This window comes from Epinephelus lanceolatus, chromosome 3 (genome assembly GCF_041903045.1).
Source record: "Epinephelus lanceolatus isolate andai-2023 chromosome 3, ASM4190304v1, whole genome shotgun sequence".
NCBI classification, from domain to species: Eukaryota; Metazoa; Chordata; class Actinopteri; order Perciformes; family Serranidae; genus Epinephelus; species Epinephelus lanceolatus.
Window position 1 is genome coordinate 19,957,974 of NC_135736.1, and position 18,088 is coordinate 19,976,061.

General features: G+C 40.5%; 1 protein-coding gene across 1 annotated transcript; it reads right to left on the reverse strand.

Annotated features, from left to right (window-relative positions):
- Positions 1-173: 173 nt before the first annotated feature.
- pcyt2 (phosphate cytidylyltransferase 2, ethanolamine) lies at positions 174-13,976 on the reverse strand. The gene is made up of 12 exons (XM_033625192.2): positions 13,693-13,976; positions 10,509-10,597; positions 9,011-9,172; positions 8,760-8,911; positions 8,357-8,398; positions 8,063-8,201; positions 7,884-7,966; positions 7,391-7,468; positions 6,833-6,898; positions 5,471-5,536; positions 3,983-4,071; positions 174-1,531 (listed from the first exon to the last, which is right to left on the reverse strand). Exons 1-12 carry the CDS (start codon positions 13,815-13,817, stop codon positions 1,414-1,416), a joined length of 1,209 nt encoding a protein of 402 aa, XP_033481083.1. The 5' UTR covers positions 13,818-13,976; the 3' UTR covers positions 174-1,413.
- Between the last annotated feature and the right edge of the window lie 4,112 nt (positions 13,977-18,088).

Sequence of the window (18,088 nt, forward strand, 5' to 3'; positions counted from 1 at the left end):
AGAGCGGCGTGAATGGGACGGGACCAGTCGGATTTAACAGTTTTCTGAGCGGCTGTGGCCCCATTTCACGAACTCAGTGAACCGCGACGATGTGCTGATTCAACAGAGATCGCTGTGGTCATGCTGCACACAAAGCTAACTACTGTAAAACAGACACCAGATGACACTCTGCATCATTATTACCAATTTATTTATTAAAAGGGAGATTTACACGTTGCAATATAGTGATTGAAAGGTTGTGAAAATTCCCGTCTAATATGTAGAAACTCATATATTCATCAGCCTACTTCCATCCCACACACACGTTACAAACACATGCAGTCTCACACCATTAATAATTTACCTCGGAGTTATGCCCGATATAACGACAGGAAAAGCAACAATCAAACCTTCGACAATCTACAAATGTTTGCAGCAGTTTGACAGAGATACTGGGTCCCAATTTTTTTTTCTGTTAGCTTTCTAAAACACATTTCTTGAAAGTAGAATACAGAGAGACGGACGATGCTACAGACAGCTGTAGAGACACTCTGGTAGTTTAGACATTTGAATACAGTTCACAGCCCTTACTTAGTTATAGCTTGAGGAATGAGGCACGACATTACTGTCATTTACAGCACACACAGTCACTCACTGACCTCACTCAACTCACTCACACACGCACACTCATACACATACACACATACACACCCTCGGTGCAAAATCAGGTAGTTAAAATCCACAGTTAAAATTAAAAGACTACTCCACAGATCATTCAATGTTAGTATTAATGTTTTCTAAGGATGGGTACAAACATAGTGACTTCTATAAATTAAATTAAATCTGTTTTCTCAGTGTGATAAAAAGTGACCACAGTCAACATTACTGTTGACAGCTCTAAGACAAGTGATGATTAAAAACTAATATGGTTTAAAATCTAAAAACACAGCTGATTATTTCATTTACATTTTAAATTATGGCTTATTGCAAACTTAATATACCACTTCTACACCTATACAGGAACACGCAGTGTGTGATTTCATGGACAAAAACAACACATGACAGACGACAATGTTAAAAAGTTCTCTGTGGAGGACGACAGGTTTAAAGGGACTCTGCAGGTTAGATCATAGTACGTGTTTGGATTCTTTGTGTTCTCGTCTAATCGCGTTAGGCTGGAGTAGTCCGTATAGATGAAGGCTGAGAGAAGTTAACCATGCAGTGTTCAAGTCACACTGCTTCACCCAATATTAAAAGCAGGATTCTGCACCCAGTGGACAGGTGGAGATCGACTGGCCCCTCCTGGGTCGATTCACACAGCCAGGTCCAGTTCAGGAAAACACGGACCGTCCGTCTGGGTCGGTTGAGTCCACCCTCTTAAGCTCAGTGTGCCAGGATGAGAGGATGAGACAGAAAACCAGGTCAGAGGTCTCACTAGTGAGCGGCCTGGGCTGCACCTTCGGGCTGCTCCTGCTGCTCTCTCTTCTTCATCGCCTCGATCACTGCCATCTCCTTGGCCTCCTTCTTCTGGTTCCTGGCTTCAAACTGCAGCCTGGGAACACACAAGGTGACTTGAATAAACTTGAGACAAAAACATAAACACTGTAAAGAGTCAAAATAATCTCTACAGTGAGAATTAAAATGCAAACAAAGACAATAATGAAGTGTCCATCTGCGTTCTTTACTGGATTTTTCAAACGGAAACACCCACTCAGTTGTTAGCAACAAGCAGAGCATGGCATGTTCTTTGACAAAAACACAGTGGACATTGGTCCACAGACTTCGCTGTGAAGGAAGCACTCTTGACTTTGATGCTACTCTTTGGTACAGGGAGCTGTGGACGTGATGCAGCAGCACAGAGGAAGAGAAACTTTCCCGTAAGGGTCCGAAATAATATCTTCTTCTCTCTTCTGCTTGGAGGTGGTGAATTTACAGTTCACAGATACTTAATAAGACACAGACTATGTCTTTTGTTTGATATCTAGTGTCGGTAAAAAATCTTGTTGCACATTTTCCATCTGTTTTGGCACCATTATCTTGTTTACTATATTACATGAATGCTGCTGTCATACTGAACATCCCGCTGAACCCCGTTCAAACTTAAAATCTTCATATGGAAAACAAAACAAACAAACAAAACAATTTGTTGAATATTTACATTAAACAGCCAAAGCTGATTCGACTGACATAATTCTGAATGGCGTAAAGCCCTAATCTTTAGAAAGGCTTGGGAAAATAACATTTTGACGCTAAAAAATACATAATTCGACCAAAATTTGAAAGTTCAGATTTGAATACAGTACAGGCCAAAAGTTTGGACACACCTTCTCATTCAATGCGTTTTCTTTATTTTCATGACTATTTACATTGTAGATTCTCACTGCAGGCATCAAAACTATGAATGAACACATGTGGAGTTATGTACTTAACAAAAAAAGGTGAAATAACTGAAAACATGTTTTATATTCTAGTTTCTTCAAAATAGCCACCCTTTGCTCTGATTACTGCTTTGCACACTCTTGGCATTCTCTCCATGAGCTTCAAGAGATAGTCACCTGAAATGGTTTCCACTTCACAGGTGTGCCTTATCAGGGTTAATTAGTGGAATTTCTTGCTTTATCAATGGGGTTGGGACCATCAGTTGTGTTGTGCAGAAGTCAGGTTAATACACAGCCGACAGCCCTATTGGACAACTGTTAAAATTCATATTATGGCAAGAACCAATCAGCTAACTAAAGAAAAACAAGTGGCCATCATTACTTTAAGAAATGAAGGTCAGTCAGTCCGGAAAATTGCAAAAACTTTAAATGTGTCCCCAAGTGGAGTCGCAAAAACCATCAAGCCCTACAACCAAACTGGCACACATGAGGACCGACCCAGGAAAGGAAGACCAAGAGTCACCTCTGCTTCTGAGGATAAGTTCATCCGAGTCACCAGCCTCAGAAATCGCAAGTTAACAGCAGCTCAGATCAGAGACCAGATGAATGCCACACAGAGTTCTAGCAGCAGACCCATCTCTAGAACAACTGTTAAGAGGAGACTGCGCCAATCAGGCCTTCATGGTCAAATAGCTGCTAGGAAACCACTGCTAAGGAGAGACAACAAGCAGAAGAGATTTGTTTGGGCCAAGAAACACAAGGAATGGACATTAGACCAGTGGAAATCTGTGCTTTGGTCTGATGAGTCCAAATTTGAGATCTTTGGTTCCAACCGCCGTGTCTTTGTGAGACGCAGAAAAGGTGAACGGATGGATTCCACATGCCTGGTTCCCACTGTGAAGCATGGAGGAGGAGGTGTGATGGTGTGGGGGTGTTTTGCTGGTGACACTGTTGGGGATTTATTCAAAATTGAAGGCACACTGAACCAGCATGGCTACCACAGCATCCTGCAGCGACATGCCATCCCATCCGGTTTGCGTTTAGTTGGACCATCATTTATTTTTCAACAGGACAATGACCCCAAACACACCTCCAGGCTGTGTAAGGGCTATTTGACCAAGAAGGAGAGTGATGGAGTGCTGCGGCAGATGACCTGGCCTCCACAGTCACCGGACCTGAACCCAATCCAGATGGTTTGGGGTGAGCTGGACCGCAGAGTGAAGGCAAAGGGGCCAACAAGTGCTAAACACCTCTGGGAACTCCTTCAAGACTGTTGGAAAACCATTTCAGGTGACTACCTCTTGAAGCTCATGGAGAGAATGCCAAGAGTGTGCAAAGCAGTAATCAGAGCAAAGGGTGGCTATTTTGAAGAAACTAGAATATAAAACATGTTTTCAGTTATTTCACCTTTTTTTGTTAAGTACATAACTCCACATGTGTTCATTCATAGTTTTGATGCCTTCAGTGAGAATCTACAATGTAAATAGTCATGAAAATAAAGAAAACGCATTGAATGAGAAGGTGTGTCCAAACTTTTGGCCTGTACTGTACATCAGGAACACTAGTGGGAAGAAGAGGAAAAAAAGGCCTGCCCTTTGAGTTCAGAAGAATGAGGAGGAACTGACCTGTTTGCAATGATCCTCTGGACAATGTCATCAGTAGTGAGATTGTTCCCACTATCGATCGTCCTGAATATCCCCCTCTTCTTGGGCTCCTGAGGGCAGAACACAGATGGTTATATCAAACTATTGCATGGCTTCTGTCATTGTCCATTAATGATGAGGTCCACCCTTTAACCAATTAGAGCAATATTAAAATCTAGAATGGAACATTTAACATATGTGTAACACACTGCCAAACAGCCCTCTACACCCTCTTCCTATCCATTTCCACTCTTTTTCCGTGTTCACACAGAGGGTCTGCCACATTAAGTGCTGTCCCAAACCGACCAGTAGGAGGAGGAAGTGGGTTATGAAACCCTCCAACAGTGAGCCTGAACCGATGCCAACTTACTGTCCGTGTGCAATGCAGACCTGTATTTGTCATGGAAGATTCTCCAACAAATAAAGGAATGCAAACTGTTCAAACTAAGACAGACATTTATTATTGTCATGCAGAAGTTGACATCTTAAAAGCTACATTTTATTTAGGGGCAAATATACCCCTCTCTGGTCTTTATAAAATGGTAGTCATGTATATTTTTTAGTAAAGTGTAACAGGAACTTGCAAAAACAGAGCAGCTTATAAACACCAGAGTGAGAAACAAGAAGACGTTAACAAAAGTAAAGGACAAGAAATGTGAATCTCAGGAATAAGTTTTATTCCCTTTTATGTATTATTCATTTGTTTATTCATTTATCGATTAAACAAATAAAAGCGATACAAATATTTTTCTCCATGGTTACCAAATACAACGACAGCTCCTTTTTCCACCGCAGAGAGAGATAAAGCTTGGCCTTGTGTTTACAGCCTACACCTAGATGAAGGGTGCTTTATTCAGCTGTAAAGGGGACTACAAATGGAGTGAAATTCTGAGACAGAGTGGGAGTGGGTAGGGTTGTGTTTTGGAAAGGCCTTCTATCTTGCCAATCAGGAAAGATTAGTAAAACCTGAATCGAGCAATAACGCACATCATTCCTAAATATTCTGTCAGATTTAAACCAACAATGTGACTCTTCTGATGAAGTCTCAGGCAACGACATAAAGAGTATCAGTGACCAGTTTTTGATGACATGTAGCTTATTGTAAATCAGACAAACAAGAGCATCTGCTAATAAAGATCTAACCTCAGCTTAGTTTGTGGTGTATGTCTGCATTATTTCTCCTCTGCTTATTGCTTTGTGTGTTTGTGTAGGCCACAAATACAGAGCAATTAGACAGATAAGTGATATTCAGTATGTATGACAAGGTGTCCCAGCATAAGAAGACAATCGACCAGCGTGACCAGAGCTGTGCACTCAGAGCAGTAATCTTAAAGAATATTGGGGGTCCATTTCATATGCTTAAGAACACTTGCCTTATTGTGAATCAGACTCTCGAATCTAAATCATAAACACATATATAATCAGCACAATTGCAGGTGTTGCTACAGAGACAAAGGAGCCTGTACTCACAGCGTAGGGGTCTGAAGCATCCTTGTCTGGAAACACCTCCGTCTTGCCGTGACACACCAGGTCAACCTGCACAGTTGTACAAACACATCTGGTTAAACCACACATCATGTGTAGAGATATAAATGACATTCTTCCAGCATGTAAGTTCATCTGCATTACATTCACTGAAAAATACAGCCACTGAAGAGCCCAACACTGACAGGCGGCCTGCTCTCCTGTGGTTCTCTAACCAGATTCTTATTATTTTGCACGTAAACTTGTGTCTACTGTCAGTTTTGCCAAATGAAACCAGTTAACTTTTTCATTAATTCACCTGAGGATTTTCAAACCGTGTAACATTTGAAGAAAAAAAGGCTGTGGTAATGATCTGTCATCCACCTACAGGGTAATCTGACAGATCTTAATGTTCTGAAGCTGAAGGTACTTCTGCTGGTATTTCAACTGTCCACAGGAGGGCGCCATACGACTCAGTATTAGTCCCTTTCTGAGATTTACAATGCACATAAATTATTATAGGAAGAACCTTTCAAATGCAGGAACCACACAGTGATGTATTGTCCTCCTGGTCTACAAAGTCAAAAGATTTTTAGTAATCATTAATTTGTATTTAATCCCATTCTGCCAAAACTCTGATCTGAAACTAGTTTTAAATCCCACTTAGTTTTAAAACTTCAGTCATGTATTTGTCTAAATCCGAGACAAGTAACTTCTGAAATTTTGACGACCCCCTATTAAAATACGGTCCTTCTTTAAATGCTTTGAGTTCATACTGGATGACAGTTTATTTAAATTGGGTTTTAACTTTAGAACAAATCCTGTTTTATTTTTTATTTTTTGGTAAGAAAAAGATGTTGACATAGCTGAACTCTTTTGCTGATATAATATTTTGAGGATGAACTACTCTAGTTTACTGATATATTGTCCTGTGCTTACAACTGCCTTAAAACTAAGTAATTTAACTGTACTGTAATTTACATGCCTTCTCCTTAATTTATAAGGGTATCTCCCAGAAGCTTCCATCATATCTTTTATCAAATTTACACACACCACTGACGTCAAAGTACAACCTGCACCCTTTGTAGAAGAGCTCTTATGTGGGAAACTACATCTGCTTGGCATAAACTACAAGAAAGTATAAAATACAGACACTTGTCACCTTACATGTAAATAAAGTGACGTACAATTAAGGAACTGAAATGGGATGGTAATAATCTTTTAATAATTAGGTCTAGTTTATGTAAAATAATTAAGCTGATATTTGGGCCAAGAGTTTTTAAAATTAAGGTGCCCTCCTGGTGAAATAAAGGTCAAATAAACAATATAAAAACTGCATTATCAGAAAGTAATTCAAAGGAAACTCACCTTAAAATGATCCAGCAGGTCTTTGCCCACTGCGTAGGGAGCACCAATCACCACCTCTGACACATACTATAGATAAAGAGGCAAGAAGAGAGGTTCATAGTGAGAAGTTTATTTTTCTAAGGATTAAACTTTTCATGCCAGTGCCTCCCAGTTTGTGCATTCCTGTTAAAATGTTAAAGATTAACTGGAACGCATCTTTTGGATACGACACAGCTCAAGTGTGAAAGTGTTTTTACTGTTCACTGCCTTCATTTTGGAAAATTGTATGACTGTATATTTCCATCATTGGGCATTAAGTAAAAACTGATGGTGGCTTTAGGATTGTGTAACATGTTCGTTTTGTGTAATGTTCTCATAACAAACACACACAGTGCAGATGGGCTACAGAGACGCATTGTTCTGGACTGATAGCTGACCAGCAGGAATGGAGGGAACAGAGCCAAGTTCAGCATGCTGCAATGTGGCTTTCCAGAGCAGAAATACATCCCACTGTGCTGTACATTTACAGAGGACTGTGTGTGTGTGTGTGTGTGTGTGTGTGTGTGTGTGTGTACTTACCCGACAGGCCAGGACACTCAGTGTCCTCTCGTGGATGTTCATGATCGGATAGTTCTTCCCCTTGTACCGATTCACTTCCTGAAGAGAATGAAGACAACATTTAATACTTTTACATTTTTACCTTTTAGATAATTTAGCCAACTCACTTTAATCAAACGGCCAGGACTTAACTTGTTCCAAATGTTTCTATAGCTTCTTTGCACATGACATCATACATCATATGTGCACTGTCCAACTGGAGGACAGGCAATCAGAGGCAAAGATTAACTCCACTGCACAAAAAAAAACAAGATTTCTGCTGCTAACAGGATATAAAGGGAAGAACTTAAGGGGAAAAAAAAAAAAGGTCACTGAGAATCTTTTTGCGCATGAATTTTGCGCATCATAGTGGTCATGTGATTGCAAAAAAGCTATTGAAGACTGCTGACGCAGCAGGGAGGGGTTAATGTTCTGTTAAGATGTGTGTGTGAGTGCATGTCTGTGCTAGGTGTACCTGGTCAAAGTGAAGACCCACGATGACGTAGGGTTTCTCCGCCTGCTTATAGACCATCTCTAAGAAGTCAACATGGCCGATGTCTGTGAGAAGCTTATGGTCAAGGCAACAACAAAAACAACATGCAACACGAAATGATTTCTACCAGTGCTCATGTTATTTCTGCATGATGAGGATACGGAAGAGGTCAAACGCCCCGGCCACATAGATGATGGTGTCTCCGGGCTGAGGCTCTGTTCCTGAGGCAAACTGGATGATCTTCTGGGACGTCTGGAGGAACTGCGACACACCTGTCCATGGACTGTGGCCTTTAGGACCCTGGAACACAACAAAAGCATTTCAGTGGGAAAATCTAATAAACAGTTGGAGGTGTCTCACTTGAGGTAAGATATTCCATCGCTAACATATATTCTTTATAATGCTGAGTCATTTATGTGATGAGGTCTGACTGAAATTAAACCCATGCTACTCACTTTTCCAAAGTTGTCTGTGTGCTGCTGGTAATCTGGGTTATCCTGTGGAAATTATTAGAAGAAAAGATGAGACCAAAAACCAAAACAAACATTGCACATACACATGCAGACACTAAAAGGGGATTTATAGTCGTTGCCACCACAGTTGACATGCACCCTGTTTATAAATATAACCACACATCAGGACTAGCACGAGATAGACCGCCACTACTCTATATTAAGAATAATGACAGAATGTAGAAACAATCACTGTGGGGAATGTAATCCAAGAACAATACAGCCTGGTCAGTTCGATACATGAGTCTGCAGAGGTGCTATCAGTGGGTGAAATCCAACGCTGGACATTAACTAACAACCTACTGCTGTAAAGCCTTTGTGCTTAGTTAAACGCAGCTTAACTCACCATGTTACTGTGATGGGCTTTGGTCATGAGCAGCATCCTTCCCACTAGGTCAGTGGTCGAGACGCCCTGTGTGCGTCTACATTCCCGGTAACGGCCTTCACGCTTCACCTCTGCATATGTGTCCTTACCATCCACCGTCAGCGTGATGTCATCTGGTAAACACAAACAATGACAATAGTCAATCATCATATCTAAAGGCTTGTTCACATTATGGGAAGCTGGATGTGAAGAGCAGCGCTCAGCTGGCTCACCTCCATGCACACAGAAGTCACAGTTGTACTTGTCCAGAGTCTCCAGGGTGGTGACGTAAGGCGCTCCCTCTACGATCTCATCCACCCACTTGATGGCGCGTACCATCTTGTAGCGTTCTTCCTGAGTGAAGACTGGAGGACCCTTGTGCTTGGAAATCTCAGCTTTGAGAGAGGATGGGAAGTAATCTGCTGTTAATGACTGGCACATCAACTACATCTGTATTGACCCTGAATTCCTGCTTTGCTACAATGCAAACACTCCACACTCCTGAAAACCCAATTTTTAAGTAAATCATTGACAAGACTGTTTTAACACTCTCTTGGTCGTTAACAACTGTTTTGATGTTTTCCCGTCAGGATTTCGATCACACCACAACACAGAAGCTGCTGTTGATATGGTCTTGAATGATACCTACTTAAATATGGTCAGTGGAAAAGTTTCAGTCTTGGTATTATTAGATCTCAATGCTGCAGCCGGCACAGTCAACCACAACGTATAACTAGATCTGCTGCTCCATTAAGAGGCGAGCAGGCCTCTCATATCATCTGGGACGGATCTGCATACCGCTTACTTACTCAGTTCTTTTAAACGAGGGCTTAACACTTCTCTGTTTGCCAATGTATTTGATTTAGTTAAACATAGGGCTATTTATTCATATGTTGCACTGCACTATAGCTGCACTGTAGTTTTTCTTCTCTTTTTCTTGTCTTTAGTGCTTTTTTGTCTTTCGTTAAGTACTCTGAATTGCATTGTTGTTGAAACTTGCCTTACTTTATGCATTACAGCAGTGAAGCAGGGCTCTGACTCTGTTTTCTTGTCCTTTAACTTTCTGTCTACACTAGGAGTGTGAGTGCGAGTGCGTGTGCGTGTGCGTCACGTTACGTAGATTGGCATACTTTGTAATAACCTTGCACTTGACTTTTAGTAAATATCTGATCAGTGTTATAATACCAGTATAAGGCAGAGCATGACGGACTGCCAGAGCTGATTAGATTACTTCTCCTGCACAGCATCCCCATCACCTGGTCATGTTACTCATTCCTCCCCCTGAACATATTCATTCAGCTTTATTATTTCATGTCTTTTGCTACCATGTTTCAACTTGGCAAAAAGTAAAGTGTCAAACCTTGATTTAAAATCAGTTTACTTCAAGCTAAGTAAACAGATCCTCAAGACTGCTGTCATACAAACATTTGCAGCTCGCATCCATGTTTGTATTATAAAGGTGACATTAGAAAAGTAAACATTTACATCTGACTGCTGCTCAGCCTCTAAAAAGTAACCAGAGGTCTCATACTATCTGAGAAGCTTACAAGTAATACTGGAAAATGATTTCACGATTCTAAAGCAGGTTAGCTCAGACTGCAGTAACCAAGGAGGACTGTGGACTTGTGGCACCAAGCTGTGTTGGTTCTGGTTTTCAATCAGTGAAATTACAGTTGATTACAAAAAGGTTTCACATAGATATCCATATCTGAATGTGTGTAGGCGTCTTACCATCTGTATGCACTCCGACTATGAGGTAATCTCCCATGGCTTTGGCCTGACGCAGCTGGTTGGAGTGACCGTAGTGCACCATATCATAACTGTGGACACAGAAAGAAGAGACAGCACCGTCACTGACAAGGATAAGTGATACATATTGTAAGTGCTTGAACAAAACATTACAGAGGACAAAACCAATACAAACAAACACACACACAACGATAAGGGATGTGGCTTTGACAATAAGTGCGCAGCAGCTACAGCTTTATTACCACTTCATTGTCTTTTAAATGTCTTCCAAAGCTGCCCTTGCAGAATAGCTTTGACTGGCCATCTCGTCCTCCTTTGCTGTTTAACATTATCTTATCTTTGACCCCTTTTTCAAGGTGACCTTGAACAGTAAAGCACAGTGTGTGGCCTCTGCCGTGAAAGCCTGCTCTCTAAATCAAGCAGATGACATACCAAAACACAGACTGATACACATTTTAACACGGTGAGTGAAAATGATAAAGGTTAGTGGGAGAAAGGTAATGGTCAGAGGTACTGTGTGTACAATGTGCCAGTGTTTATTTATATTCTGCCAACTTCTGCAGCCCAAGTTTGGTACTGGCTTGCCTTTTTAAAAAAAGGTTGTGTTATTTCTACTGCATTATTGCAACATGTTTAAAGTCTAAGCTGACTGTATACACAAGAAAAAAAGAGAGTGATCCTAGAAAACCAATATGTTGCTCAGTTACAGTAAGGTTTGTCAGGTTTTGATTAAAATGCACCTTTGTTCAGCACCCTGCAGCTTCACATTCCTACAGTTTCCATTTCTTAGGACCGTCCAGTTCACCAGCAGACTGAGCAGCTCAACGAGGTGGTTACAGGCCCAGGCTACTTAGAAAATTGTTTTAAATAATTTATTAGTAAGGGTGGGTTCATATTACACATTTCCATTTGTGCTAATTACAACTATCTGAAATAACAGTTTAAAAATATGACTGACTTTAGGGTGGCCAATAACTTCTGTTGATCCTCATTTTATAGTGGAACTATAAAACTTGTAAATAATATACAAGTTTTTGAGGGAAAGAAAATACTATGTACCCAGCCACGATCCCTGCCCTCATTTTCCCAGTCGATGCAGGGATTCAAACTAGTCACATTCATTTACAATTCCATTTCTCTGACCCTCAGACTTTTTTGTTAACACTTATATGTTTGTAGGTTATTTCGAACACATCGTACAGCTTTAACAAAATACCTCATCTGTGACTGTACTTCTTCTGTACTACTTGTGAGCACACCTCTCCCTTATAATGACATTACCACAAGCTGTTAGTCTGTGTTCCCTTAACAATAATCCCCCGACTTCCTTCATGTCACCTGCTCAGGATCAGTTAAGACACTGCACTCCCAGCTGTAAATATATCTTCCTCAGAGTAATGTATACGCAGGAATGGGTTGGCTCTTTCACAACTTTGCATTCTTGAGATATAACAAGTATATACACTAAGGGGATGCCTCATTTTTACAAGTGTACTGTGACTTTTAAGATGTTTTAAAGCTGCTGAAAAACTAAATTATCTTTAAATTTAATTCAATAGAGTCAGAGAAAGCTACCAAAATGTCTTTTAAAATGTACACAAATTCATGCAAACTGCATATTTGTAAAATGAGTTAATCGATCAATCAAACAATCAATAGACGATGCCTTTTGTAAATACCATCAGCATTCTTGTAAGTGAAAGCAGTAATTGTTGGTTTGATGTGATGCATCACACAGTCTACTTCCTCTTGGCTCAGGTAACATCAACTTTTTTTTTTTTCAAGATAAATATTTTGCAGATGTCCTGACTATGCGTCATGGACCACTGCAGTTCCCCTGTATCTGCTACAGACTGTTGAGTAGTTATTTGGGTTTTTGATACTTACACTAAACCCCTGCAAAATAAACAGTCTGCTCCTCTTTCTCTCACTTGTATACTATATGCCCCCTTCATGCCCCCCTAAAAACAGGGAAATACTGCTTACCACACCAACATGCCGCTTTTACATAACACTGAACGATATGTTCACTATGCTAGTTATTTATAACCACCACATGAGATGGGCCATGTCAGACTAGCCATCAGCACTTCCTTGTGCAGCGAGTGAGTCCAGGAGACAATTTATGCATTGCACATTCAGAGTAGGTTATACTCATGAGTTGGCTCCGAGTGTCACAACCAACTTTCAGATGTTTGTGTCAGTGACAGACACACAGATAGTAAATAAATGCCCTTAAGTGACGTAATTACCCACTTCATTTGAGTACCCATTTCAAGTGGTCCAACTACCCAAACCATCAGACATCAAACCATCAACGCTGCCAAGGCTTTTACCTTAGACAACATTGAAGGCAGGATTCGAGGCATTAAAAGCAGAATTAACCATATGAGACATCAGAGTGAGGGTTGGGTCTGCAAACAGCGGCGAAATTTGGGCGTGTCAGGCATTTTCCCAAGAAATGCACGTGAAAGCAGCCAAAACATTTCCCCAGAGTGAGCTGCAGGAAATTTGGGTGTGTTTAAAACTACTTACAACTACTTATTTGCCTACAACTTCCGTGTGTAGGCAAATAAGGCTTCATAGGTTTTCATCTTTAGGTCCTTTATGACCTTTAATAAACATAATGTCAGTTCTGTTTGGGCATAGTTTCATACAGACACATTTCAAAACATCATTCATAACCTCAGCTTTACTGTGAGACTATGACACTGTGGACTCAGAGGACCTTGTCCCTGATTACCCCATGCCATTGTACCATAAAACTGATGATAAATAACGTTATAACGTTGTATGACTGCAGCCGGTGTACTAAGGGAACATTTGCAATTGATTTATTAATGGCTAAATTATTTAATTTAGGTTGGGCTGCTATCCATTGCTTAAAAAAATAAGAAAATAATAACAACTAGGTCATTTTGAGAGCAACGTTAGCTGTAACTAACACGGTAGTTAACGTTAAGTTACTTAGGTATGACGAAACAGTTAAACTCCTGTTGCTACCTGTTAACTGCTAATGTAAGTAACGTTAGCTGGCTAGCATTAGCATGTTAGCCCACCTTTCCTCCATACGTGTTGCATATGGACCGCGTTCAAGACAACTAACTGTGGGAAACAGTTTAATAAACCAGCACTGACAGTAACAGGAGGGGCACATAAAACTCACCAGCCGTCACACCACAACCGGACGACCCGCTTCCTTTTCTCCGGGCTACACACTGAACCACCCGGCTTTCTGCAACCGTCGTCATCCCGCTGGTCGTCGGTGGCGTGGTGACCGTTTTTGATCATTTCGACAGGTTCCGGCGAATCACTTGGTGGAAGGACAAATAAAACAAGAGGTAGGCGAAGTTTAAAAGTATTTGACCCCGGTTTCACTCATAGATTATGTAGAAAAGGACGTCCTCTTCTCCGTCTCAGGTTCTTCAGAGCACACAGTGACACTAGCCGGCCAACGCCTCCAGCGCTACGTCATATCGAACGAATCCTCTCGCGCTGACGTACGCATTACATAATCACTCCTGTCACGTGATCAGATCCAGCCTATAAACAAACCAGGAGTGGAGAGCAGCTAAGTACATTTACTCAGCTCTACAATTAGTAACTTGTGGAGTGTCCCTGTTTTCTGAGAAATATTGTTCACTATACTTCACTTCAATTATGTGACAGTGTATTTGCATATCAGGATTGTTTTAAAAGATAAATGAAACTGTTATAAATTAAGCAGTTATATTAAGCTGACTCTCACAGGGACCATTGTGCTGCATAAATACTTTCAAGTGCATTTTGGTGATACTTCATATAATTTTTTAAATAATTTTCTTTTATGAAATTATTTCTGTTTGGAATCTTGAGTGCAACCCTTTACCTACTATTTGAGTATTTTACATTGTGGTATTGCTACTTTTTACTTACTATACTCACAAGTTAATTATACTGTTGTATATAATTGATCTTCTTTCTTTACTCCTGCAATTTTGATATTTTTATTTTTTTCCTGTATATTTCTCTTGTATATTTTAAGTTGTGGTACTACTTATTTTTGTATATATTTCATATTTCTGTTCTCATATATTTTATCTATCTATCTGTCTCTCTATCTATCTATCTATCTATCTATCTATCTATCTTAGGAAATGAGTTCCAGCAGAGCAAGTCCAATAACATAACAGAAGTTCATTCCTAAACACACAGACGTTTGTGGGAACGAGGGTGACTCTCTGATGGTGGTGTCAGAGAGGAGGATGCTGTCTAAGCTACGAACTATCTTAGACAATATCTCACACCCACTCCACCATGTGCTGGTCAGGTACAAGAGTACTTTCAGCGGGATACTCATACTCAGTGGTAAATGTACCACTGAGCGCCACAGGAAATCATTCCTGCCTGTGGCCATCAAACTGTACAACTCCTCTGAATGGCCCTGAGACTATTTCACCCACTGTCAACATGTGCAATAATTTAATTTAACTTGTGCAATAACCCCATTTCACCTTGACTGTATATATTCTGTGTATTATCTATTTATTCTATATATATTTTGTAAATAATCTTGTTTAGGTTACAGTATATATATATATATATATATATATATATATATATATCAATAAATCAATAAAGCATTTCTGATTCTGATTCTGATTCTGACACAGCTATTAAAAGCAGGGGTGTCAAACATTTGGCCCAGGGGCCAGAACCAGCCTGCCAAAGGGTCCAATCTGGCCCACTGAATGACCTTGCACACCTATAATGATGCATTTGTGAAGGCTGAGAGGTGCCAGGTTTCAGGACCAAGTTAAACACTGAGCGGCTTTCTTCATGTAAAATGCTGCTTCAGAGGCTTTCCGACCCCGACCAGAGTACAGTTGTTTTCTTTCACTTTAGTTTGGTGTGATAATGGCAGGATTACTACACAAGAGTGGAAATGTATAGAAAAATGTATAGAATGTATAGAAATGTGTAGAAAAATGCACATGTAATGGCAGTGAGTGGCAGTGAGCAACTGACTGAATGTGGAAACACTGAGAAATATTGTTGAAATTGCTTTTATTCCTCTGAAGACATCATCACAGGCTGTTTGTCACCTGACCTTACTATATAATGACGAAAACTCTGTCTGTGTCCGTCTGTCTGTCTGTCTGTTCCACGTTTTTCTCCTCACTGACTTGGTCAATCCATGTGAAATTTGGCACAGTGGTAGAGGGTCATGGGAGGATGCAAATGAAGCAATATTACATCAATTGGCCAAAGGGGGGCGCTATAGCAACTGATTGAAATTGCAAACTTTGAATGGGCATATCTCATGCCCCATATGTGGTAGAGACATGAAACTTTGCACAGAGATGCCTCTCCTCATGAGGAACAAATTTGCCTCAAGAACCCATAACTTCCGGTTATATAGATTTTCCGCCATTTTGAATTTTTTGAAAAACACTTCAAATCGATCTCTTCCTAGGAAGTTTGACCGATCCAGGGCCGGTGTAAGTACCGAATGTGTCCGGGCTGCCAGATTTGTCGGGGTCCCGCGCTAACTGATGATGTCACGCATTATGATTGGCTTTATGGCAGTCACAAATCCTGATTGGTTGTAGCCATGGTTGTGGCTGGAGGTTTGAGTAAATAGTTGTAATGTTAGAGAGTTCGAGGAAAGAAATAAAAATAATTCGGATTAGCCTTCTTTTAAGTTAGCATGAAGCTTACGGCTAGCGGCTAATAATAAAATGGCTAAAAAGAAGAGAACTGCATAAGAAACATAAGAAATTACTGTTAGATCGGCTCGGGGTTGGAGGGCGTCTCGCAAATCAATGTACAATGTATACAGTGTATACTATATTTAGAGTATTTTTACTACTCTAGAATAGAATAGAATAGAATAGAATAGAATACTTTATTTGCCATGTCAACACAAGGTTGATTGGAATTTGTCTTAGTGTAGTCAGGTTAAAAAGGCATATTACACACAGGAACACATAGTACTGTACATGAAAGACAGATACATGGACTCACATTTAAAACACATAAACTCACATTTAAAACACATGAACTCACATTTAAAACACATAAATACAAGATGAGCAGACCTTGTGCTATTGCAACTTCCCTAAAAGTGTCTTAGTGCATTATAGTCCTTCAAGTACAGATCAGATAAAGTGTTTTACATACAGTACAGTTTAAAGTGCATTTAGTTCAGTATTATTGTGCTACAGGGTGATCGGGCATTGAGGTGTTTAATGGCCACAGGGTATGGGCTATTACATAAGTGGGATGTTCTCCCACCTAGACTTTTAAATCTTTTCCCAGAAGGAAGAAGCTGGAAAGGGGGTTTCGCAGGGTGGGAGGGGTCAGCTAGCAATTTCTGCACCCTGTGGCTCATTCGGGAGTTGTAGATGGAGGCCACAGAAGGAATCTCACATCCAATGATTTTTGATGCAGTTTTTGCCACCCTTTCCAGCTGCTTCCTCTCTGAGGCAGTACAATTGCTGTACCAGACCGTGATGGAGACGACTAGAACACTCTCCACCACGGCATGGTAAAATTGGAGCATTGCCTCCCTTCCTACACCAAACTTCATGAGCTGGTGCAGAAAGTGAAGTCTTTGGTGGGCTTTGCTTATAAGTAGGCTGGTGTTGACTTCCCACTTTAGAGTGTGGCATATGGTGGTGCCAAGAAATTTAAAACTAGAGACTCTCTCAACTATCTGGTCATTAATGACCAAAGGAAGGTGGGCTGCCCCTCCCTTTTTAAAATCAACTAATTTCTTTTGTCTTAGCAACATTTAAAACCAGGTCATTCACTTTACATGTCACCAGAGCATCCACCTCAGCTCTGTAGTCTGATTCATTATTACGAATGAGCCCTACAACAGTTGTGTCGTCTGCTTACAAACAATCAGTAGCCAAAGTAACCAGAGCAGCACCATGTCGCCATTCTCCAGCGCCATTACGTCATTCAGCATTTACCTTTCCCTCAGACAGCCTATTTTAACAGGGCCATTAACGTCTTCGGTTCCCCATCTATGCTCTTGTCGAAGCCACCAGACTCCTTTTAGAAAAACATTAATTTTAGCTTGCTTAAAGTTAAACGCTAGCGTGACGCTAAAGTCACACAATAACACAAACAAAGTGACTGATAGGGGCAGCGGTAGACCAGCAACTCCTGTGTTCAGCAATGTTAAATTGCTGTATTTCTCAATGAAGTCTGGCATTAAAGAGAGCAATATAACGGCTTCATTTTCCCGTTGGGAGTCACTGTCTGACATTAAGTTAAAGCAGTGAAAATACTCTCAATATAGGGTACACTGATTTTTTTGTGGTTGCTTAGATTAATTTTGCTGCTGACCCCTCCACAGCAGTAGATTGCTTAGCTCCTATGTCCGACTCCAGCCTGCTTCACCAAACTGAAGGCTTGCAGACTGACATTTACTGTTTGTTGTATACTGTTTATAGATAAGCAACCCTGACAACCCCACCTCAAAAAAAATCTGAACTATACCTTTAAGTGGATGTCATACGCCTCAATAACACTAGATACAGTAAGTTAAGTGTCTTCCATTCCAAAGATAT

Bases quoted from the DNA above. Each gene is read 5' to 3' on its own strand.
- pcyt2 (XM_033625192.2), bottom strand. From the start codon at position 13,817: ATGATCAAAAACGGTCACCACGCCACCGACGACCAGCGGGATGACGAC. The intron at 9,173-10,508 runs GTAAGACGCCTA...CCTCTCTCAAAG, and splicing joins AGTCGGAGTGCATACAGATG to CTGAGATTTCCAAGCACAAG. The intron at 7,469-7,883 runs GTACACCTAGCA...CATTCTCTTCAG, and splicing joins TGGGTCTTCACTTTGACCAG to GAAGTGAATCGGTACAAGGG.